Source organism: Trichosurus vulpecula, chromosome 8 (assembly GCF_011100635.1).
Source record: "Trichosurus vulpecula isolate mTriVul1 chromosome 8, mTriVul1.pri, whole genome shotgun sequence".
Taxonomy (NCBI): Eukaryota; Metazoa; Chordata; class Mammalia; order Diprotodontia; family Phalangeridae; genus Trichosurus; species Trichosurus vulpecula.
In genome coordinates, this window is record NC_050580.1 from 84,665,446 (window position 1) to 84,688,702 (window position 23,257).

A 23,257-nucleotide genomic window follows, 5' to 3' on the forward strand; every position below is an offset into this window, starting at 1 on the left:
GACATCTATCAGGCTACTGCAGTAGTCTATGCGAGTGGTACCGAGAACTGGACTAGACTGGTTGTGGTATAGTAGGTGAGGTAGAATCAACATGGCTTGTTAACTGATGGGAGATGAATGAGAATAAGAACTGAGGATAACTACTAGGTGCTATACTTAGGTAGCTGGAAGAATATCAACAAAAACAGGGCAGTCAAGAGAAGAGATGGGTTTACAAAGTGGATCTGCCCCATTTTGGACACCTGGAGTTGGAGATCCAACTGGAGAGTCCAAAAGACAAGTGGTAGGCGACAGAAGCTCTACAGAGGAAAAAGGGGCTGGACCTACTAATCTGGGAGTCATTTGCGTAGAGACATTAGTCCACCTCATGGGAATTCACTATTAGAATGGATGCCTCAGCTGGTAGTGGATTTCACACTCCCCCTTTCCTTCATAACAAAATCCAGACCAATTGAGCAGGCAGTCCGATAGTCCTGAAGGGAGTGAGAGGAGTACCTTCTCATTGCTTCTTGGAGAACAAGGTTAGTCATACAACTTGGGCCTTTTGTTCTTTCCATTTACATTGTTAAGAGGTATTGTATATAGTGTATTCCTGGCCTGCTTATTTTTATTCGGGATCAGTTCATATCAATCTTAAACCATTCCTTAAATCAATGGTATCTACTTTTACTTCCCAATTCCTCGTTATCACAAAAAGTACTATTAATATTTTGGTGTATATAAGACCTTTCTTTCTCTTTAACTTCCCTGGGTAAATGTCTAGCAGGGATATATCTAGGTCAAAGGAAAGAGGATATCAGGAAGGGTCTTTTTTTTTTTGCATAATTCGAAATTGTTTCCAGAATATTCTACCAACTTAAAGGTTCACCAATAGTACACTAGTGTGAATATCTTTTCAAAGTTCCTCCAACATTATTCCTATAATCTTTCCCATTTTTTGGGATGTGAAGTGAACCGTCAAATTTGTTTAGATTTGTCTTTCTTATCATAACTGATTAGGAGCAGTCTTTCATATGGCTACTAATAGTTAAAATTTTCTTTTGAGAACTGTTTGTTTTATCTTTTGACCACTTACTATCTTCATTAATAAATCAATTCAGTGGCTGTTTCTTAGTCCTCATCCTCCTTGATCCTGCTGAAGCCTGACACCAAAAAACTACTCCTCCCTCCCAGATAATTTCTCTTCTGAGTATTCTTGACACTGCTCTGGTTCTTCTATCTACTAGACCATCTCTTCTAGTATCTTTTATTATATCAAGATCCACATACCATTCCCTTTTCATAAGTGTAACGGAAGGTTCTGTCCTCTCAATGCACAATCTCGATGATCTCATCAACTCCCTTGGGTTCAATAGATGATCTCTACGCAGATGATTCCCAAATCACTATATAGAGTTTTCTATCTCCAATCCAACCTAACTGCCTGACGGACAGTTCCTCCTGGATATTACATGAGCACTGTGTGGAGGACAGATTGGGGAGGGGAGAGAGGTCAGGAAGGGAGAACAATTAGCAGTAGAACAAGGAAAAAGGTTGATAAAGGTGTGGAGTAAAGCAGTAGCCTCTAAGCGGAAAGAAGGGGATGGATGGGAGACGTTGATGTAGAACTGCTAAAACCTGGCAGCTGATTCATTATGAACCCATATGAGGAAATGAGAAAGAGGAATCAAATATTACAAAGTTACAAACCTTAGAGACTAGAAGGATGGCAGTGCTTCCCCAAGTCTTGTCTCCTCCAGGTTTAACATTTTCCCCCCTTCAACTATCATGCTTTAATATCCTTTGCCATTTTGTGTGCTATGTAGTTTTATCAATGTCCTTCCTAAAATGTGATGCCTAGAACTGACCATATTTCTCCAGATGTCATCTGACCCAGACAGAGAACAATAGGACTATCATTTCCCTAGTCCTAGATACTACACCTCTCTGTATGTACTCTTAAGGTACTATTAGATTTTCTAAAGGCTCCTTCCTAGAAAAAGCTATAAATCTTGTAAATATGGCTCTACTTTCTCCCTTCCTTTTGGTTCTGATGATGAAGTTTTCCTTCTCCCTGACAGTACCAACCCTTCTATATGTGCCCTTGACCTTATCCCCTACCATCTTCTGCAGCAGACTGTCCTCTGTCATCTTATCTCCCCTCCTTTCTCACCCTCCCTCTCTAGTCTTTAATTTCTACCCATCTTCAGGCCATTTTCCAACTGCTTTTGGGCATGCTCAAGTCTCCCCCATCCTGGAGAAAACTCCACTGTCCCCTCTTACCCCTTTCAAGTTGTCCTCTTGCCCTTCTCAAACTCTCAAGACAGAGCTGTCTACATTTAGTGTCTCCGCTTCCTTTCCTGGAACCTACTCTTCAATACCCTGCAATCTGGCTCCAGATCTCATCATTCAAATGCCAATTGCTCTTTTTAAAGTTACCAATAATTTAACTGCCAAGTATGACAGTGATAATCTTTCCTCAGTCCTTCTTGATTGCCTCTATTAGACACCACTGACCACTCTCTCCTGGATACTCTCTCTTCTGCCCTGATTCTCTTCCAGCCTGTGTGACCAGCTCTTCTTAGTCGCTTCAGCCAGTTCATTACCAGTCCTACCTCCTAACAGTAGACTGTCCCAAAGGCTCTGTTCTGAGGCCTCTTCTCTCTCTTCATTCTCTTGGTGACCTCATTGGCTGGTTTAGTTATCATCTCCACCCAAATGATTCACAGATCTAAGTATCCTGGCTCAGCCTCTCTCCTGAGTGTCAGTCCCACAATGCCAACTGCCTATAGGACATTTAAGACAAAGTCCCAGAAACATTTCAAGTTCAACATGCACAAAAGAGAATTCGTTATTTCCCCCTCCCCCTACCAAACTTCTCTATTTCTCTCAAAAGTACCACCATCTCCCCAGTCTCCCTGGTTCCAATCCTTGACTCCTCACTTCCCCTGAGCCAAATATCCAAACAGTGGCAAAATCTTGTCATTTTCTACTTTCACAAAATCCCTTCAACCCACCTTTTCTCCCTGCTCATACTGCCACCACCTTAGTTTAAACCCTTACCTTGACTATTTGACAATGTTGTCTTGTGGGCGCCCTGCCTCACACCTCTGCACTGCAATCCTTTCTCCACAAAGCTGCCAAAATAACTTTCCTCAGGTACAAATCCAACCATCTCACTTTCCTAATTCAGTGGACTACATTGACTCCCCATTGCCTCCAAGTTAAAATAAACTCCTATGGATAGCTTTTAAAGACCTTCAAAACCTGCTCCAAGCCTACTTTTCCAGGTGTATTGTACACTGATATCTTTCCCATACTCTGTGGTCAGGTCCTACTGGCTTTTGTACTAGTTGTCCCCTGTGCCAAGACTGTACCCTCTCCTCACCTCTGTCACATAAAGTCTCTCATGTCCTTCAAGACACAACTCAAATGCTACTTTTTACACAAAGCCTTCCTTGAACCAGCTTCCCTCATCATTAACCAGACCCCCCCCCAGCCCCTGACACCCTCCCTCCTTAACTACCTTTTCTTTCACTCCCTTATTTTGCACTTGTTCTGTATGTACTTAGATGTATAGGGGCTATCTTCCACAACAGAATCTAAGTTTCCCCAGTAAGAACCGTTAAATTCTGTCTTTATATCTTCTGTGCCTTGCAGATTGCCCAGGCACTTTACAAACGCTTACTGACTGATCATTAGAATATTGTTCTTTCAAAAAGCTGCAGTTCCATAAGAATAGGAACAAATTAAAAAGGCAAGCATAATGTTGACCGATACCTTCCAAAAGAATACTTACAGGTGTGGAGACACTCTGTCACAGTAGTTGGCTTGATGAGATACCCTTTACAGATGTAACAGGTAATGTGAGGGTTGAAGTCTTTCACCAAGTGCCTCCTTTGAGTAGCCATTCGAGGAGTAGCTGATGTTGTTGAATAGTCTGTATAATAAAGAGCCTTTGTGGATCAAAGTCGAATCACAGGAGCTGATGTGCTTCTCTGTGTAGGTGGGCTTTCTGAGACAACTGAATGAATCAATCCGCTCATAACTCCGCTGGGAGGTTTTGCTTTCTCATACCTGTTATGTTTATTTAAGGGGGAGAGGAAATATGAAATTCTGTCTACTACATGTCATAAAAGTAATTTTCAAAGTTAGCTGCTGGGTAATGATAAATGTTCAGTTCTACATGCAACTCGAATGACTGAATTTAACATGGCCTTGACATATAAGGATTTTAAGTATGTCTTAATTTTACTCAGAAAAAGGAAAAGCATCATGTCAGCTATCAAAATTAAGAGTGCCTCTCTTTTCCTATGGAACCTCATTCTAGCTACTAAAATCACCATGTATAAGGCTCCTAAAATGTGAAGTTTCCTTCATATATCTACTGTAAAGATCTCTTGAATATACAGAAATAAAATCATATATTTAAACTTCACAGAACAAATCCCCTTAATAAAAGGATTTGTTCTGTAAAACTTAGACTCAGTCAAAAGGCCTCACCCAAGGACCTAGAAGGGCACATGCGGCCTCAAGGCCAAAGGTTCCCCACCCCTGACCTCTAGGACCTATGCCCATGGAAGATGATAGGATCACAGATTAGGTATAAAAGGAAACTCTGAAGTCATCTAACCCAACCCACAGGAAACTGAAGCCCCACAGAGATTAAATAAGTTGTCCAACCAAAGTCGAAAAAGTAGTTAAGTGCCAGAGCTGGGCTTCAAACTGAGATCTTCTGACTTTAAATACACTTTACCACATTGCCACCTACATAACTCATATTTATTTTCTCTGCCACTCATTCATCATAAGAGTATAGATTTTTAGGCAAAAAGGGCCTTAGAGCTCAATGCACCCAACCCTCTTGTTTTACAGATAAGGAAACTGAGGCAAAGAAATCAAGTGTCTTGTAAAGGGTTATACAGCTACCATGCTCCTGAACTTTGAACTCAGGTCTTCCTGATTACAAGTCCAATGGACCAACCAATTTCAATTTATAGAATACAAATACATGATATTAATACCTAGCATTTACATAACACTTTAAGGTATGCAAATCACTTTACAGATATTATCTCATTTAATTTTCACAACAACCCTAGGAGGTAGGTGCTATAATTAATGTCATTTTTACAGAAGAGGAAATTGAATCACAAAAGTCTTTAAATTTATTTAAGGCTTTCCTTACAAAATCTGCTTGAAGTAGGTACTGCAAATCACCCCCATTTTACAGATGAAGTGCAGGGAGTCACAAGAGGAGTCATAGGAATAGACCAGGACTCAAAACTCACGTTTACTGACTCCAAAACCAAAGTCCCTACCCTCTCTGGATCTTATTTTTCTTATCAATGAATGGGGGTGGGGAGTTAGACTTAAAATGACCAAAGGTCCTTCCAGCTCTAATAATCTAGGAAAACGAAATAATTCAAGAACGAAACAAGATATTTATAGGTTACAAATCAGTGGTTCACAAAAGTTCATTTCAGCATACAATTCAATCAACATTCCTTAAGCAACTACGGAAAACTTTGTACCGTGTATAGATTATAGTCCTTGCCCTCAAGGAGCTTACAGTTACAATTCCGTTAGTGGATTACTTTACAGGCTTCTATACTATAAAATGGAATGTGAGAACAGCACCAGATAGGAGCCCCCAGTGGTATGAGAAATTGAAAGAGGTAGAGGCAATTAAAAAAAAAAGATCCAAAGCCTTCTTTAAAAGTTGGAAAGCCTTTTCTTTTGGGCCTCTGTGTCCGCGAGTAGGCACGGTTGGGTGTGGGTTTCGTGACCATTAAATGGGAAGACTGGAGGACCTAAACAGAGGCTCGTTTTTCAAAAGGATGCGAAAGTGGCCTGGCTCCAACAGGTCAACACGTGGTGTTTCTGCTTCTTTCTCGACATTTACACGCGACTTACAGACTAACCCCTCCTCCTAGGAATGGGTGGAGGTGAGAATGGAGTACCCCTCCACCGCCTCACCCCACACTCCTTCCCGCTTTGCGGAGGGCAGAGTAGGCTCTCGGGGAAGGGTCTCCCAGCCTCGATCCCGCCAGGGCCGGCTTGGCTCGCCCTCTCCCCTCGCCGCCACCGGCGGGACTGGGCAGCTGCGGCAGGTGCCTCCAAGTGGCCGCTTCCCCGTAGAGTGCAAAGTTCCAGGGGGCGGGGGCCCGAGCGCTCCCCGATCCCGCCCCGGGCCCCCCTTCTTTACCCCGCGGCGGCCGCCACCGCCCCTTACCGCCAGCCTCAAGTGCAGAGCCCGCCGCCCGCCAGCGTGCCAACCCGAGAGAGAAGGAAAGTGAAAGAGAAAGACCTCCAGCCCAGCCCGCCGGCCCTGCGCTGCGCGGCCTGAGCCAGGCCCCCTCCCAGCCCGCCCCCGCAGGAAGGCGGGAACGAGCCCCCAGCCCCCACCCACCCAGACGCCCGGCCCTATAGGGCGCCCCGGCCTCCGGGCACAGGCCAGCCCGCACCCGCCCTGAAGGGCAACTCCACCCCCTCGCTCCCAGCCCAAGCCCAGAGCCGCCGCTACCCAGCTGCTGGGCTGCCTGGTGCAGCCCTGGCGCTCCCCACCCGAGCCGCGCCCCCTCTGTGGCCGGTCCGCATTCCCACGCCCCGCTCACCCGGGTAAGTCTCACTCCACACCAGCCCACTCGCCCTCTGCCTCGCCCCGGCTTTTTTAACGCGTGGCTGCGGCTAAATTTAGGGCGAGGTTTTGTTTTTCTCCATCATCACAAATGAGCAATTTTTTCTGTACCGGTGGCTTGAAAAGGCAGTAGTCAAGGTTTCTGTTCGTCGAAGTGAAACTCCTTTGCTCCGGGCGGCTGGGACAGCCACGGCCGGGTCACTCGATTCCGTTTTGATCAGGTCTGCCCGAGGCTCGGTGAAATTGGGGGGCACTGTGATCTGCAACTTGCTGAGAAGTCCCTATCTTAACTGTCGGGAGAGCCGGAGAAACTTTTTTTCCTGTAAAGTAATTGAAATTTCTCAAAATTAGTGGATGAGGCAAGACGAAGAATTAGTTTTCCAAGTTACCAAAACAAAACCAAACCCCAGTCTGGGTACCTCGAGCCCCACCTACCCTGTACCTTCCATTGTATACTTAACTCATTAAATAAGTATTTACTGACCCCCGGTAGTGGCCGTCACTACACTCGCAGCTAGGCCCTACCTAGGAGGCGGCTTTTGAAAACAATCACATGCTTCACCCCTGTCACAGACGCTTGTTAAATTGACGGTCAAGGACTGCTTTGGTGGGGGATGGAGGAGGAAGACTCCCTGTGACTACCTGGGACGGCCCAGACAGATGCAGAAATGGCCCTTTAAAGTTGGTAAAGAAGCCTCAAAGGCAGATTGCCTGAGGGAGAGGGCAGGATGAAGCTACAGAAGCCAGAGGGAGGGAGTGGGTGTTAAATGACTGTTTCTTTAAAGCACCAAAGTGCAGCCTTTTTTTCCTAACCCAGACCCCAGGCAGCTGGAGTCTAGAGAAACCTGGGTACAAACTGGACCTCCAATGGAACCAGCTATCTGACCATGGGGCAAGTCTTAGGAAGTTGGTTTTCTTTAGTGTAAAATGAGAACGACATTACCTACTTCACAAGGTTGTTTTATGTTTCAAATGAGAACGTATGTAGGTAATAAAGTATATAACTTTTGCTTTATCAACCTTAGTGATATTCCTAAGGAAGGGATCTAAGCACATCACTTCTCTGCTCAATAAAATTCAAATGGCTCTCAATTAACCTAGGATCGAATACAAATAAATCCATTTGACATTTGGAGCCCTTCACTAGCCTATTTTTCTAATCTTACTATACATTAATTCCCCCTTTAGGAACTCTACACTTTGGCCAAACTATAGTATAGCTTGAGGTTCCTCACACACAAGGCATTACACCCATCTCTCATTTCACTGCCTTTGCAATGACTGACCCCTGTGCCTAGCTTGTGTTCCTTCTTCTTCATAAGTTCTGCCTCTTAGAATTTCTGGTTTCCTTCAAAACTCAGCTGAAGAGCCACCTTCTATTTCTAGGGTCTTTTGTTTCCCTGCTAGTACTCCCTAAATGGATTTTGTTACATGATCTATAGATTCGTGTAATTATATAGAGAGATGATATATCTATCTAGATATAGATGTATGTCTATACATAAACACACATCTAGAGATCATCTATACCTTGAGGGCAGGGACTGTTTGGTGGCACTACAGATAACAGAACTTGGCTCAGAGTCATGAAGACCCAATTCAAATTTGGCCTTACACACTTCTTAACTGTGTAACCCCGAGCAAGTGACTTTATCTGTTTTCTTGTTTCCTCATTTATAAAGTGAAGATAGTAGCTGCACCTCCCAGCATTGTTGTGAGGACCAAATGACACAAAAATTATAAAACACTTAGCACAGTGCCTGACATACAGTCTATATAGGTGCTCAATAAAACTCTTGCTAATTGATATGTGAATGTCAGTTATTACCATCCTTCCCTCAGTTACTGAGTGTGGATACATATGTGTGGGGGAGGCAGACAAAAATGTTGCTAGAGCCTAAAGTGGCTCTTAACGAATAATATTTGTACATGTCTTTAAAGTTTAATTTCTGTCTTAAATCTGACCTATATCACTAAAAGGAACGAGCAGAGTTCGAATTATTCTTTCTATAATTACATTTATGGTGGAGGGAGCCAGGGGAGATGGAAGAAGAAAAGGGAAGAGAAAGAAAATGCAATCTATTTTACCACCAAAAGAGCATTCCATCTCAAAAACAACTTTCACCAATCATACTTTACTAATCCTAATGGGACCCCCTCATAAATCTCTATCTGCCAGTTTGCTAAACTGTGATCAGCTTCAATAAGTTACACCAATCATGATGAGCTGGGAAAACAGGCTAGGTAAATGACTTTATGCTTGAAGGACTTCACTGCAGGTTTCTTTAATCTCTGAGAATAAACAAACCAATATAAGAAGAGTCATCTTATTTCCAGTGCATTTAAAATATGTAATGGAAGCTATTCCCATTACAATAAGTCATAACACACATGGCAGCATGCCAATTTTAAGAAATTACCATTCATAGCACAACTCTATGTATTGAAAAGTACACAAAATATATGGATGCTTTCCCATTTTCTTGATAAATTTTACAAGTGCAGTTCATATTTATATATTGTCCAAACAGACCGAATGACTTTGGATCAATATAGACAAATTGCTTTCATGAGAAAATAGCACAGTGGGAAAAAGTCAGAAGAAATTAACTTTTTTTGGGGGGGGTACACAATTAACCAAGGATTCCTTTTGCAAAAGGTATATTTCTGAAGAAAGAATGGTTAACAAAGAAGATGAAGTTTCTTGCACCCAAGAAAAAATTAAACAATAAGAGTTCTCTTTCATGTCTCTGCCCTCCTCATTAGTATCCCTTTGGACTCATATGCAATCCTTCACTTTTTACTGGCTCAGCTCTTCCTCAGCCCACAAATATGCGAAATTTGCCCCCCACCATACACAACCCTAACACCAATAACTTCTAGGTATCTGTTCCCTCTTCCCTTTCATGGCCGAACTTCTAGAAAAGAATAGTCTCCGCTTAGCTTCCCAACATGCATGGATCCATCTTCCCCCTCCCCCAAACCCTCAAAACCCTTCCCTTCACTCCCTTAAGTCTAAAAATTACCTTTCTCTTTCCTCCTTTTCATTGCCACAAATCTAGAAAAATTGGTCTACACTTACAGTCTCTACTTCTTTGCCACCTGTTCATTGCTCAAAACCTTAAAATCTGGTTTCTCTCTACCACTCAGTTCCCCCCCACCCTGCCCCCGCCAAATTATGAATGACTACTGTGACTAAATTTAACATCTTTTTCTGCAATTATCCTCCTTAATTTCTGTGTGGCAATTCACACTGTGAGTCTCTAGTGCCTTATTTTCAATGATACAACAAACATTCTTAGATAGTTCAAAGGATCATGAGACCTGAAATCATCCAGTCCTACTGCCTTACTTTATGGATGAAAAAACTGTGGCCCAGAGAAGTTGGGAGCATTACTCAGGCTCATACAAGCAGTAAGTGGCAAATCTGGAATCTGAAGTCCAAATCCAGGACACATTCCATTGTATCAGGCTGTCAGGTAAGAGAGGATACATATGTGGAAAGCAAGGACTGTTACGGTTAGAATTGTGTCAGCGGCACTAAAACTCCAAATGAGCTGAGGCAAGCGAGGTGGGGGGAGGGGGAAGGGGAAGAGAAGGGAAGGATTGTTGTTTAAAACTATGCTATGGGAAAGAGAAGATGATAAATGGGATGAAGGTATCTAACAAAAAAGCCAATGCAGAGTTGTGTAATTCCACCCCCCCCCCCGCCCCCGCCCCCACCCCCAGCCCTCTTTGGACAGGAAATGACGGAACAGATGTGGCTAACAAAGTTGATGGCCAAGCTAAGTACGGAGATAGGTGAAAGCGTCTAGTTGTCTAGTTGCTATTTTATTGATGAATTCAAGTCACATGGCCCTGATAAAGGACAACCTTCTAACTTTCAATACCCCCTTCCAGTCTTCCTTGCTGGCTCTTCTTATTTCTACCCCTTCAACGTGGAAGTCTTGGAAAGTTCTGTACTCAAGCCTCTTCTCTGACTATGCTTTCTTTTGGTGATCTCATCCATGGTATCATCTTTTACCTCTATGTAAATGACTTCCATATTTTCTTTCTATCCCCAACTCCACCAGTTCCACATCTCTGATAGTTGTGTGGATATCTGCACTTGGATGGTCTGAGAGCACCTCAAACAACTCTTTATCTTGCCCCTAAAACCTGCTCCTCCCATTTCTCTATTTCTGTTGATGACACCCACCATCTTCATGGTCACCCAGACTTATACCCTGGGGTCCTCTTAATTTCTCCCTCTCCAATTAGTTGTTAAACCTATCCATTCCACCTATGCATTCTCTCTTATATATCTTTCTTTCTCTCAACTTCGATTCCCCCTCAACTGTAACTACCTTTGTTTAGGCCCTCTTCTTTCTCATCTAACCTATTACAAGTGGCCCCTAACCACTAGTCTTCCTACCTACAGTCTATTTCCTGAGTAATTTTCCTATCTCACTCCCCTACTCAAAAATCTTCACTGGATACTGAACAAAGAAAAAACCTTGGCCTTTAAGCCCTTTCATATTCCTTTTCCAGCCTATCTTCCCATCTTATTTAACACTGCTTCTCTTCATATACTCTCGAGTCGTCACAACTAACTTGGGCTAACCTCTCGGTTTCCAGTTCTCATTCTGCTCTCCGCCACCTCCATATAAGCTTGCTAAAGCCTTAAATGGCCTTACCTGCCTCTCCTTTCTTTCCATGCCAGCAGTATCTATGGAAGACCTCCCCTCACTTTCTTTCAAACACTATTTCCTCTACCACCTCTTCTATGAAACCTTCCCCGACCATTCCCCTTCCTTTGGGGCAGGAATCTCCTCTTCAGTTATCTCACAGAACTTCAGCAGTTCAATGCTTGCTGCTTACTAGACTGGGTCATTTGTTTATTAGGAGTCCTACTCCCCACAGAATTGTACATGCCTTGAGAGCAGTCTTTGGCACCTGTACCTTTCTCTTCCTTTAGTCTAACACAGTACCTTGGCATATAGTAAATGCTGGTAATGTTTGTTGAGTGAATCAAGTGCCCATTGCGTACTGAACCCTACAGCAAGTATTGAGGGAATGAGTGAGAGTGATGAGTGGAAGAAAGCATAAAAATAAAACAGAAAACATTTTTCCTGCTTATATTGTCTATATTTACAACATAGAGATTGACTAAAATTAAGTCATAAAGCAGCATGCAATTATATGTAACTTAGTATAGGGGTTCCTTATGTTGAGAGGCAGCATGTAGGTAGAGAGCTACTCGTGACATGAAGAAGCCCTGGGTTCAAATCTTGGAGTCTATGATACATATTAGCTGTGTGACCAGGGGAAATCATTTAACCATAACTGGTTGATACTGAAAGTGAAAGATGAGTTGCTGCTAAGTATTAGAAGAGGGAGTTCCATACTAAAGCAGACGAAATCACAAGTTCAGATTTTTTTTAAGTCCTAATATTAAGCAAATCCAATATATAAAAATCAGTACTTCATAAATAAGTTTAGAGCTGGAAAGGACATTATACATCATCCATAATGTTCTTATTCTGTTGAGTAAAGCAAGATACACAACTTTCCCTGCTGCCTACACACACACACACACACACGCACTCTCTCTCTCAATCTCGTTTCCTCCCTACCCCACAATCTCAAAAAACTTCCTCTTGATGTATCCATCCCCACCAGATATCTACTCTATCTCTCCTCCCTTTCATGGCTAAACTCACTGAGAAAGCCATCTCCAGGAAGTGCCTCCACTGCCTCTCCTCCTACTCTTAACAATATAGTCTGACTTCAACTTCATCCTTCAATGGAAACTGCTGTTTCCAAAGTGGAGAAAGGCTGAACAAACATTTATATAGTGCCTATGTACCAGTCACTGTGCTGTGTGTTTTTTTATAAATATTATCTCATTTGAGCCTCACAACAACCCTGTGAAACAGGTGCTCTTAATAATGCTGAGCCAACTGAGGCAAACAGGTTAAGTGATTTGTCCAGGGTTAAGCAGCATCTGAAGACTGATTTGACCTCAGGTCTTGCTGATTTCAGCCCCAGCCCTCTATCCATCGTGCCACCAGCTGATTTAAAACGTTACCAAAGCTCTCTTACTTGTTAAATCTAATGGCCTTTTTCTAATTCTTATCCTTCTAGACCTCTCTGAAGCCTTTGAAATTGTTGATCATCCTCTTCTCTTTGATATTCTTTTCTATCTTGGTTTTTTGTGCCACTGGACCCCCAGTCTTGCATCTCCCACTGCCTATAGACTCAAACTCAACATGTCCAAAACTGAACTCATTTTCCCCTCCAAACCTTCCCTTCTTAACTTTCCTATTTCTGTGAAGGGCACCACCAGCCTCAGTCACCCAAGCTTCCAACCTCTGTGTTAGCCCCTTTGTCACATTTTCTCCCCTATATTCAATCTGTTGTCAAGTCCTATTAATTCTACCACTGCAACATTTTTCATATCTGCCCCTGCTCTCCTCTAATACTGCCTCCAGCCTGGTATAGACTCCCATCACCTCACACATGGTCTACTGTAATCACCTGCTGGTTAGCCTCCTTGTTTCCTCCATTCATTTCCACTAGCTATCATCCCCCATGCCTGGTTTCCCTTGCTGCCTTCCAAGTCTCAGCTACAATTCTCACCTTCTGCAAGAAGCCTTTCCTGATCCTGCCTTCCCTCTGAAATTGTCTCTAATTTGTACTGTATGTATCTTGTTTGTATATAGCATGCCTGTAATAAATAATTGTAGTTAATATTGTTTAGTCGTTTCAGTCATGCCTGACTCTTCATGACCTGATTTGGGGTTTTCTTGGCAAAGATGCTGGAGTCATTCCTTCTCCAGATCATTTTATAGATGAGGAAACTGAGTTAAATGGATGAAATGACTTGCCCAGGGTCACACAGTAACTGTCTGAGGCCAGATTTGAACTCGGGTCTTCCTGACTCCAGGCCCAGTCACTTAATGGTAAATGAGGACATTTTGCAATAATGATTTCCATCCTGATATTAAAGAATACTCCCCAGGGAATATGAGTTTTGAAGACAGGGATTGGTGAAGGAAGGGCCAGAGGGGCACTTGCTGGTATAAGAAATTCTATGTAAAAAGGCAGGAACAAATAAGCCATGTGCAAGAGTCAGCAGGGAGAGCTGCATGGACAGGAGCAGCAAGGAATGAAGCTGACAAAACATGGGGCAGAGGGTTTTGTAGGCCAGCAATGGGGCAGCCCAGCATGGACACCTGAAGAAAGGAATGACACAATTAGAGAAACACAGTTTGAGGTTTGGCTCTAGCCAGGCTTAGAAGGGGCAAAGCCTGGGGATGCCACTGATAGAGACGGGGAAGTGAGAAAAAGCACAGTAGAGAAATGACAGAAATGAACTTGTAGCATAACAAGTAGGGCCCTCCTGTGGGGGTGCTGGGGTCATGGGCAAACTACTTGGAGTGACCCCCCATTAACATTTTTATGCAGATAAAATCAGCTTTTTGAAGTGTAGTAGACAGAATCAGGCTCCTGTTTGCTTCTAATATGTAATGACCACTTCACCACGGACAAGCCATTTATAATTCCTCAATGCCCCCAAACAACTTGCAAAGACCAAGTTGCAGACAAGGGGCATATCTTTATTGCTGGTGGCATTTGGGGGCAAATTTTCCCACCCAATGAAATCCCTTATCAACAATACACACATACAGACCAAAAAAAAAAAACCAGCTTCAGCTAGATTCTGACTGCAGTTAGGGCTGAGCTACCTAATCATGGTTCTGGGTCAGACACTCATTCTTTTCCTTTATATGCCTAATGAACACATTCTAGGAAGTGAATTACTAAAGAAGAATCTTTTAATGGAATGCCCCCAAAATGAGATAAAGCCAGCTTCCTTAGTGAATAGTGTCCAAGATGACATCTTCAAAGTTTGATTATTGTCTGCATTACATTTAATAATTAAGCAATAGTATTTATTTTGTTGTTATTAACTCCTATATATCTTAAGTACCTAAGAATGACATTCAACTACAATATCTCAGATAAGAATCTTATTTGGCTCTCTTATTTTGGCTCTCTATAATTTAGTCTTCCTCCCCAGATATTCAGATTCAAAAGTAAATGTTAAATTTCAATACAGCTTATCATTTTAAAATTCTTTTATTAATTTTAAGACAAGGGTGATCAGTCCACATGACCTCAGACCTGTAAATTGAGCCTGACTTTCTAATATCTAAACTTTTCCCTTTTTTCTAATTCAATTAAACAAACATTTATTGAGTAACTACTGTTTGCAGAGCATAATGCTAAGCACTAGAGGAGATACAAAGTTTAAATAATAAGGGGATAAGACAGAAAATAGCTAATACACAATAGTATTTACTTGACTACTGCCTTATGATCGTTGATAACAGAAAAGCGAGAGAAGGCAGAACTACTCAACTCTCATTTTGCTTAATTTCTGCCAAGGAAGATGGTGATCAAAAAAAAAATAAAAACATCAGGGAATTAAAATCCAAGGTAAGTGAGGCATTAGCCCTCTCAGTGAATTCAAGATACCAGACCTGGGCCACCAACCCCAAAGTTCTAAAAGAACTGGACAGGGCTGACTGCTGAGCAAAACTGTGGGGAACAGAAGAAAAGAGAAGTAGCACACCTGGAGAGAAGCAATGCTATACACATTTTCCAAAACAGAGAAGAGAGTAGAGACCACAAACCAGAGTCCACTGAACATTTTGATTCCTAATGTGAGAGTCGAATGAGACAAGGTATATCAAGTGCTCTGCAAACCTTAAGGCACCATATAAAGCTCTACTCCTTCTCCTCCTCCTCCCTTCACCACCACCAAAGTTCTCGAATATGTTACTAAAGGGATGGTTATTCAACATATCAAAAAGGAAATGGTGATCAAAAAGAGCCAGCTTAGGATCATCAAAAACTGGTAAGGACAGCCTGACCCCATTTCCTTTTGGAGCAGGGCTACTGAAATAGTCCGTAAGTAAAATATACATTGGAGTAAGCCTGGATTTAGCTAAGCATTTGAGAGCAGATCTCTTACCCTTGTAAACAAAATGTGGGGTTGATGATACAGTTAGATGCATTTAGAACCAGTTTAATGACTACACCCCAAGGGTAGTGATTAATAGGACAAAGTCAACTTTCAAGGAAGCCTCTAGTACAGTGCCCTAGGGATCTATTTCTCTTTGACTTTGGGTTGTTCAAAATTTTCATCAATGACTTACATGAAGGCATATGTATCAAAATTTCAGATGTCCCAAATCTGGGAAAGAGAGTTAATATGATGAATTACAGAGTGAGAACCAAAAAAGATCTCAGTAAGATTGAATGATGGGCTGACTATAATAAGTTTCAATTTAAAAGGAGTAAATGTAAAATCATGCATTTGGACTTAAGGAATTAACTAGAGTATCACATTACTTCTCATTCCATGCTCTATATTTTAGTCAAACTGGTCTACTTGCTGTAGATACAAGATATTCCATATACCACCTCAGTGTCTTAACAGATGGTATCTACAATGCCTGCAATGTTCTTCCTCTCCTCACCTCCGATTACTGGAATCCTTAGATCCCTTGCCCCTCAAATATCAGTGTTCTCATTTTATTGTAAGCGTATATTGTTTTCCCCAGTAAAACATAAGCTTCTTGAGTTTAGGTTGTGCTCCATCTTCTATTTTTATCCTCGAAGCTTAAAATAGTACCTAAGACAATACTGGTGCTTAAAAATTCTTGCTATTCCTCAACATTCTGTATCCCAACTCCACACATTTTCCCTGGCTGTCCCTCATGCTTGGAATTTGCTCCCTCCTCATCTCTGCCTCCTGGCTTCCCTGGATTCCTTCAAGTCTCAGCTAACCCTACCTCCCATAAGAAGTCTTTGAAGCCCCCTTTAATGCCTTACCTCTGAGCTTATCTCCCATTTGTACTACTGCCTAGATCTCAGGTGTATGAAGTTGTACTTTGACTTCTGTGAGTCAGGGACTTTTTTTTGTCTTTCTGTCATCTTCCCAGCTCTTAGTACAGTACATGATATTCATAAATGTTTGTCTCAAATTGAATTAACTACAAAAAAAATAGTATGAGTGAAGGCTATTGGATATTTTCAAATGAGTGTTGTAACTTAAAACTCAATACTTCCAAAGCAGAGCTCATTATATTTTCCCTGTATCTTCCTTGCTTCTTAACTTACCCATTTCTGTTGAGGGCACTTCCATCCTCCTCAACATCCAGACGCACAAACTTGGCATGATCTGTGAGTCTTCCCTCTCCTACTTTAGAATGCTATATCTAACTAGCTGACACATCCTGTCAATTCTACCTCCACAACGCTTCTTGTATCCATCACCTTTTTTCTCCAATTGCATCTTCGTTTAGGCCCAGGGGTGGGGAATCTTTTAGGGATTTGTATTGTGGAGTTTGGATTCAGTCAAAGGGCCATATGTGAGGACCCCTGGTTTAGGCCCTCATTGCCTCTAGCTTGGACTCCTGCAATAGCCTCTGAATGGGTCCCTGCTTTTAAATCTCCTTCTCTGATTCTGTTCCCCAAAGCTGACAAAGCGTTGTTCCTAAGCACAGGTCTGCTATGTAGCTCTCCCCTTCTCAAATGGCTCCCGACTATCTCTAGGATTAAACATAAGTTCCTATGCATTTAAAATCTCTCACAGTTTGGAACCTTTCTCAGTCCGTTGTCTCCTTTACGCACTCCACATTCCAGGCAAACTGGCTGTCCATGGCAGTTAATTTCCTCTTTCCACTCTATTTGAACAAGGAGTCCCTTCAGCCTTCAAAAAAATCCTGCCTTCTTTAAAAACAGAATCCAACTATTCAATCCCTATCTCGATGTCCACTTGCTAGTGTCCTTCCAGCTCCCACCACCCCCACCTGTCAAAAACCTGATTAAACTTACTTTTCACATATTTTTAAATGTACTTTGTTCATGTTATTTCTCCTCATTTGGACATAAGCTTCTTGTAGGCAGGGCTTTATGTTTCCATCTCTGTATCCCAAGTACCTAGCACAGTGCCTGGCATGTAATAAATGCTTACAGATTGAACGAATGAAGCATGACTGGCCAGCAGTTCCTGTGAAAAAGATGTCTGCTGTTTGTTTTTAAACAGACTACACAAACTCAGTGACTCAACAGCGCAGCCAATAGCTGTATAACTGCTGACGTCATCCAAGGTGAGGAGAACAGTGTTCCCAGAACAAGGAAGGTGATAGGGTTGCTGCCCTCTGTGCCAGTCCCAAAGAAACTGAAAGATTCCATTCCATTCTGGGCACCACACTTTGGGACAGGCACTGACAAACAGCCAGAGGACCAGGATGATGAGCCTGGAGAGCATGCTATATATACAAAGACCAAAAGGAGATGCCTAATATATAGAACAGAAGGCTCAGGAGGTGAACATCGTAGCTGGCTCCAAGTATCTGAAAGGCTGTCATTTGCAAAATGTATTAAGGTTGTTCTATGTGACAGAAGCAGGAGTTATGGGAAAAACTCCAAAGGGACAGATTTAGTTTCACATAAGGAAAAACTTCCTAAAAACTTCCTCTCCATTAGAGCTGCCCCAAAGTAGAATGACCTACCTCAGGGGATAATAGATGTCCCCCCCATCTTGGGAGATCTTCAAGCCGAGGCTGGATAGGGGCTTCTCAGGGATGATCCCTCTTACGTCTGGTTTGCACTATGATTGCCTTTGGGGTCTTTTAAGTTCTAAAATGTCATGATTCTGTGATTTTATTCATGAGAAAACAATTAAGGCACATTAAACCAATATAGAACGCCATGATGTGTTTGTCATTACCCTATTAGAATTAGTGTTTTGATTTCTTTTTCAAAGGGGCTAAATGATGCTGTTCGATGCAGTCTTTTGAAATTTATATTTTAAAACAAATATAATTAAATGCTGAAATGGACAGTAAAGACTGGAGGTTCTATTGGAGAGGGTACAGGAAAGGTAATGAGATTAACTTGGCGAGACCCTGAACTAAGAATCTGAAGGACATTTAAGAGAGTCACAAAAGGTGGAAATTAGTTGAGACCATTAAAGAGGAACATTAGGAAGATATTAAACATTTACATAGAGACAAAGATAGTAAGAGAAGGATGCAAACTACTGGAGATCACAACAAATTACCTTCAAATACATTAGGCAAAAGAGGCAGGCTGTATCAAATTTTGCTGTCTTGGAACATGGGAATAAAAGCTCACTGCCAATAGTGAAAAATAAGGCTTTTCTATCTCCCTCACTGCTTTTGATAAAGACAAGATGTATTTGGTTAGCTAAAGCAAATATTAATGTGTTAAAAAAAAAAAAGATCAGATTTTTTTTAACCAAAGGATAAAACACAAAAATATAGTTAATCAGTCTAATAAATAGTGCATTCACATTAAAGAGGTCTTATAATGGAGCATATGGCCTAGAGTTGCTGTTACTTTCATTTTAGCCTTTATCTCCAGAGACCAGAACAAATTCTTCCCCTGGGATGAGGATGTTGGAAGGAAGAAGAGCCTGAAGACCTAGGTTCTGGTCCTAGCTTTACCATTAATTAGCTATATGCCCTAGGCAAGTCACTTAATTTCTGCAAAAAGGTTGATTAAGTCTTTAACAACTCTGCCAACCAGAGCTATTAGTTCTATTGTATCACTCAGATAGAATTTATTTAAATTATATTTTGGAATTAGGTTGTTAAATATTAAATCCACATGTGGGGGAACACATTTGGATAACTGTCAAAGAACTAAGAAGATTATTCATAAGACTGTTTTGACAATCTGATTGTAATCCCCCTAAGGAACAGAGGGAACCAGTTGTCAAACAAGTGGCCCAGGACAGAAAGACAGACACAGACACAGACACACAGACACACACAGCTTTGATTGAGCATTTGCCAAAACATTGTTAACAGTAAGGACAATTAGTGAAAAAAGGCCCAATGAAGACCTTTTACTGGACAGCAAGGGTCCTCCAATCTCTCAGGAGTACTATTCTTCATGTTTAAATCTTACTATGTAAATGTAAACTATTTGTATAAGCTGACAGTGTGACTTGGCTGCTAAATACCCAATATATTAGACCAAATTAATAGAAGCATAGCATCTAAATCAAGGGAGATAATAGCCTCCCTTCATTCTGAACTGCTCAGACCATATTTGGAGTACCAGTATAATACTCCAAAAGTCTTTTTTTTAAAGACACTTTTTAAAAATTAGGAAGCCCTAACAATTAGAACATGTACAAAAGAGAGTAACTAGGATAGACTAAATGTTCTCATAGGCTCCGTCCTATTTTGACGGAGGGTCTGGGGTCTGGAGGTAAGGGGTCTGGAAAACATACTGGATGGTTGAAATAAATGAAGATGTTTAACCTAGAGAGGAAAATGTTGAGGGTTGTAGTGGTGAATGGAGTGTTAGGGAGGGTTAATAGCTGCTTTAAAATAGTTGAAGGTCTATCATATGGAAAAGATATTACACTTTTATTGTAGTGCTCAAGAGAGCAATGATAGAACTATAACAGATGTTGGCTCAATGTAAGCAAGAATTTTTAGATAATTAAAACTGTCCAAGAATAGAACTGTCTGCTTTGTGAGGTAGTGAGGTCTTTTGTCACTAGACACGTTTGCACAGATGCTTCGTGACCACCTGGTAGGGATAGTGTAGAGGTGTCTTCCTACATCACATCAGTCAGCCAGTCAACAAACATTGTCCTAAATGCTGATGATTCTAAGAAAAAAAAAGGAAGACAGTCCCTGCCCTTGAGAAGCTCACAATCTAATGGTGGAAGACAACACATAAAAAGAAGGGGGAGTGAGACCCAAGGGGCAGTCCAGTTCAGTCAGGTGGGAAAGGAAGAGAGAGCCTGGATGCCTTCCTTAAGTGAAGGACCCAAGAGGAACTCTCCACTGTCTCCAATGAGAAGGGAAGGGGCCACAGGACCAGAGTACTGAGGAGGGGAGAGACATTATCAGCTAGCCTCTAGGGTGCCTTCAATTCAAAGATTCTGCAATCCCAAAGCTTAGATCCTTTTCTCTGCCCCTGTGAAATGAGGGAGAGATATCCACATGCTGCTCCACAGGATGGGAGTAGGAGGGAGAGAGAAGGATGGACCCAATGGCAACAGGAAAGTGGGAGCAAACATGGGGCGAGCGGATGTGAGGCCAGTGCGTGGCGAATGCAAAGAGCACCATTAATTCTGTAGCTTCAAGGCAAGAGGGGAGATTCAGTGGCAGAGGTACTGGTCAGTGAGGACACCTGTATGTGTTGTTGCAGGCCTTTCATTAATGATTATGTTTTACTTATATTAAGCATTTTAATAAACTCATTTTGACAAAATAAAATTTAAAAATCGGTTCTTAACAGAAGAAGCTCGGAGACTCCACTATAAAGATTCTCTAAATCACAAAGTGTCATTCATTCAATAAATACTTACTCAGAGTGCTGTCTGTTAAACCTTAGTAGAGATCATCTGGGTTCAAATCCCACCCCTGACATTTACTAGCTATGTGAACTTAAGCAATTCACTCAAGTCCCTGGGTCTCAGTCTTCTTATCTGTACCACTTGTAATTGCACCCCCCATGGTTGCTGTGAAGATCAGATGAGCTAGCTACGGACCCTTTTCTTAACTTATAGTATCCAAGTCTAGAGGTGGAGTTAATTCCATTCCTCACATACCAATCTTGGATGAACTGACCTACAGGCCAAGGAAGGGGTCTGTAGTACTAGAATGGATGGAAACCTGCTTTTTAAAGCTAGCTCTGCTACTGGCCAGCTGTGGAACTGGCTTCTTGGAGCCAAATTCCACAAAAATTTATAAAATGTTAGGAACTAGAATTTGAAGCTCAGTGGGCTCAACTTTCTCATCTTTCAAACAAGATGAGAGCAAGCAAACCAAGGTTAACCAAGCGAAGCAAGGTTAAGTGACTTGTCTAAAGTTCCATAGCTAGCTGGCAGAAGACCCCAGATCTGGGCAGAGGTGGTGAGATGTACTCCAGTGCACTATAAAAAAGAGGGAGCTAGATTAAGTCACTTTCAAAGTTCCTCACAGAGCTAAAATTCAATGATTCGTAGGGTTAAGACACCCCCCTCCCCATCCTAGTACTTTGTGTGGCAGGAGACAGGAATGGTAGCGATGGCACTAGCTAATCATCATTCTTACTAGGACTTTGTAGGCCAGTTTTATTTTCACCATCTTGATTCCCAGGCAGAGAGGAAGAGATTGTGGCTTAATCACCAACAGGCAAAGCAAATGGTAATTCAACGGAGGTAATAGAACCATTGCCAAGCCTTTTCCATGGAGAATAGATTATCAACTGTCCTTTTTCCCATGCCAGGATAGAGACAAAGACTCGCAGCACAAGGAAAAAGAATAATAAACAAAAATGTTTTCTCTTGACTAGTACAAAGCAGGTTTGGCCTCCCACCTGTCTTCATTTTCTGTCCCAAAGACACACAAATAGCTCCCCTGTAACACTTGGGCAGGGGTATTTTCCTATCCCACCTGGGAATTAGTGATGGTGATCCTGAGAGAACAGAGAGGGTTTCAAGTTGTATGCTCCCTGCTTAAATACTTACAGATAATGCTGCAGTTGCCCTGACAACTGGAGATCATGGTGGAGGTCTGTCTATATGGCAAATCCAGCCTCACCATGGCCAGCTTCAGCAATCTGGATCCTGGTGTGAGAAGAGTCCATGGAGGACAGGGTGGTGAGAGATCACCATCCCATCTCCTCTGAAAGACTGCAGCTGCAACAAGAGAGGGCATATTTTGAAATTAAGGACACTGCAGCTGCTGCAGCTGGATACGGCCTGATATCCCAAGGAGGAAAGAAACCTGCAACTCTAAACAAGGGCTTATTACAGGTGCAACAGGTACCGATTGGTTTGTTACAGACTGTCAGGTTTTGGAGGACTGATTACTCAGTTAAGCTTCTGAAAGTTTACAGATTTGGTACAGGGCAAAAAAAAAAAATGAGTCTTACAGCACTTCCTAGAACATACCTGGATTAAATTTAGTTTACTGCCTAATGTTGATAAATCCTACACCAAAGAGTAGGTTCCAGCATTGAAAACTACCAGTTCACATAAAGTTAAACCATATATTTAATTGTTTAAAATTGTCTTATTTGTCCCCATACTAAGGATGAAAAAAATATAAAAAAGTCAGAAGAAGAAAAGTAATTTGATGAATTCAGGTACACACTACATCAAGAACTGGGGCTCCCGAGATTAATTATAATGACATTCCCTCCCCCCCCAATCTTAAAAGGTTTCTCACTAATGATTGCTAATACATACATATATATGTATGTATATATAGAACTCAAGGATTAAAGATTTGTGAGTCACTATTAAAGAATTTTCCAGCTCTAGAGTGTATTATCTATTACCCAGTTCTGATGGATAATTACTCATTTCAGCACCTAAATCTGATGCTCCATATTACTATTTTCATTTGACCTACAGGAGAAAAATTATGTGCTATGTTACTTTTCATGCTGTGAATAAAGGAAAGATTTTATGGACTTCTTTTCCACAGCTGAAATGGAATGTTTAGTTATTTGATTAATGTGAATTTTCAGTTGTAAGAAGGATATAAAAGTTGCCATTTCAGTATAAACTGGAACTTTTGTTTTATGGATTCTTTAGAAATAATG

At 41.7% G+C, this 23,257-nt stretch overlaps 1 protein-coding gene across 7 annotated transcripts in view; it reads right to left on the minus strand.

Moving 5' to 3' along the window:
• PCGF5 (polycomb group ring finger 5) overlaps positions 1-23,257 on the minus strand; it is a 150,874-nt gene that overhangs the window by 71,124 nt on the left and 56,493 nt on the right. For 4 of the 7 annotated variants that reach the window (XM_036734653.1, XM_036734659.1, XM_036734652.1 and 1 more), the window contains 3 exons: positions 22,176-22,346; positions 6,597-6,939; positions 3,779-4,056 (listed from right to left, as the gene is read on the minus strand). In XM_036734653.1, coding sequence (XP_036590548.1) covers positions 3,779-3,890 — 112 coding nt within the window. In that variant the 5' untranslated portion in view covers positions 3,891-4,056; positions 6,597-6,939; positions 22,176-22,346. Of the gene's footprint in view, positions 1-3,778; positions 4,057-6,214; positions 6,252-6,596; positions 6,940-22,175; positions 22,347-23,257 lie in introns of those variants that run through there. The other 3 variants (XM_036734655.1, XM_036734656.1, XM_036734657.1) reach the window with 3 other exon arrangements.